We start from the raw sequence: 2,482 nt of genomic DNA, 5'->3' as shown, positions 1-2,482 counted from the left end.
TGGAACTCCTCACACGTGCAAATCATGCATGTATACAAAATACTTTGGGACATTCGGACGTGACTCAGCCTGAAATGCTCCTGCAGCAGTCAAAAACACAGACTTTCAGCAGCAAGTGCTGCCGCACGGATAGTACCTCAAAAAGCTGACAATGCGCGTAAATGGCAAACAGGTGGAATCGCAGAGCGACGGCAGTACAAAAGGCTCCCAGAGACCAGGTAGGCTCTCCAATCTGCAGCCTCCGAACTCAGAGGGAAGGAGAGAAGTAAAAAGTAATCGAAGTGTGACGTCACCAGAAAGCAGGTAAGTGATTGTTTGGTGAGTATTTCTCTCTTTTTTAAACTTAAACTCTGTGGTTTATAGTTTCTTAAAGTCTCTGTGGTGTAGCAGGGACAGTTTGTAAACCAGGGCCCTTAAATATACCATTTAGCTGTAGTGTAATTGGTGGGATTGATTTCATTTAATTTAATTCCAATTAATTAAAGGGTAAGTCATGGCAGGACAGCCCGGTGCCGTGGTATGCTCCTCCTGCACTATGTGGGAACTCAGGGACACTTCCTGTGTCCCTAACAACCATGTGTGCAGGAAGTGTGTTCAGTTGCAGCTACTGGAAGACCGCATTGCGATGCTGGAGCAGCAATTGGATACATACTGGACCATTCGCGATGCTGAGAACGCCGTGAATAGCACATTTAATCAGTTGGTCACACCGCAGGTAAAGGTGGCACAGGCAGAAAGGGAATGGCTGACCAACAGGCAGAGTAGTAGGTGCAGGCACGTAGTGCAGGAGTCCCCTGTGGCCATCCCCCTCTCAAACAGATATACCGCTTTGGATACTGATGGGGTGGATGGCTTACCAGGGGAAGGCAGCAGCAGCCAACTTCCTGGCACCAGGGGTGGCTCTGCTGCACAGGACAGGAGGAAAAAGAGGGGTAGAGCTATAGTAATAGGGGATTCTATTGTAACGGGAATAGATAGGCGTTTCTGCAGCCGCAAACGAGACTCCAGGATGGTGTGTTGCCTCCCTGGTGCAAGGGTCAAGGATGTCTCAGAGCGGCTGCAGAACATCTTGGAAAGGGAGGGTGAACAGCCAGTTGTCGTGGTGCATATAGGTACCAACGATATAGGTAAAAAACGGGATGAGGTCCTAAAAGCTGAATATAGGGAGTTAGGAGGTAAATTAAAAAGTAGGACCTCAAAGGTAGTAATCTCAGGATTGCTACCAGTGCCATGTGCTAGTCAGAGTAGAAATAGAAGAATATTTCAGATGAATACGTGGCTAGAGGAATGGTGCCAGGGGGAGGGATTCAAATTCCTGGGACATTGGAACCGGTTCTGGGGGAGGTGGGACCAGTTCCAACCGGATGGTTTGCACCTGGGCAGGGCCGGGACCGATGTCCTAGGGGGAGTGTTTGCTAGTGCTCTGGGGGAGGGTTTAAACTAAAATGGCAGGGGGTTGGGAACCTGAGCAGCGGGACAGAGGAAAGGGAAACAAGCATAAAAGCAAAAGATAGGAAGGAGAAAAACAAAAGTGGCAGTCAGAGAAATCAATGGTTTAAATCAAACATGGCCACAGTAAATAATAATTCTAATAGGTCTAAGTGTGTTAAAAAAACAAGCCTGAAGGCTTTGTGTCTTAATGCGAGGAGCAGTCATAATAAGGTGGATGAATTAGCTGCGCAAATAGAGGTAAACGAATATGATTTGATTGGGATTACGGAAACATGGCTCTAGGGTGGTGAAGGCTGGGAACTCAACATCCAGGGGTATTCAATATTCAGGAAAGATAGGCAAAAAGGAAAGGGAGGTGGGGTAGCATTACTGGTTAAAGAAGGGATTAACACAATTTTAAGGAAGGATATTAGCTCTGATGATGTGGAATCTGTATGAGTAGAACTGAGGAATACCAAGGGGCAGAAAATGTTAGTGGGAGTGGTATATAGACCTCCAAACAGTAATGCAGAGGTTGGGGATGGCATTAAAAGGGAAGTTAGAGAAGCGTGCAATAAGGGCACAGCAGTCATCATGGGTGACTTTAATCTACATATAGATTGGGCTAACCAAATTGTTAACAATACTGTGGAGGAGGAATTCCTGGAGTGTTTACGGGATGGTTTCCTGGACCAATATGTTGAGGAACCAACCAGAGACCAGGCCACCTTAGACTGGGTATTATGTAACAAGAAAGGAATAATTAGCAATCTTGTTATACGAGGCCCCTTTGGTCGGAGTGATCATAATATGATCGAATTCTTCATTAAGATGGAGAATGAAGTAGTCGACTCAGAGACTAGGGTCCTGAATTTAAATAAAGGAAACTACGATGGTCTGAGGCGTGAATTGGGTAGGATTGATTGAGGAATGTCACTCAAAGGGTTAACGGTGGATAGGCAATGGCAACCATTCAAAGACCGCATGGGTGAACTACAGAATTTGTTCATCCCTGTTTGGCATAAAAATAAAACAAAAAAGTTGACTCAAC

At 45.9% G+C, this 2,482-nt stretch overlaps 1 protein-coding gene across 1 annotated transcript; it reads left to right on the top strand.

The window, feature by feature from the left end:
• The first annotated feature begins 493 nt into the window (after positions 1–493).
• Positions 494–1,444, top strand: LOC147120553 (uncharacterized). Its single transcript, XM_085983862.1, has one exon. The coding sequence runs from the start codon at positions 494–496 to the stop codon at positions 1,442–1,444; it is 951 nt and encodes a 316-aa protein (XP_085839988.1).
• Positions 1,445–2,482: the final 1,038 nt, after the last annotated feature.

This window comes from Somniosus microcephalus, chromosome 4 (assembly GCF_052327205.1).
Source record: "Somniosus microcephalus isolate GS21.2 chromosome 4, FLI_Smic_1.0, whole genome shotgun sequence".
Classification (NCBI taxonomy): Eukaryota; Metazoa; Chordata; class Chondrichthyes; order Squaliformes; family Somniosidae; genus Somniosus; species Somniosus microcephalus.
Note: the sequence above shows the minus strand (reverse complement) of the source record. Positions and strands in the feature narration are given on the sequence as shown.

Coding starts and splice junctions, on each gene's coding strand:
- LOC147120553 (XM_085983862.1), top strand. CDS start 494: ATGGCAGGACAGCCCGGTGCCGTGGTATGCTCCTCCTGCACTATGTGG.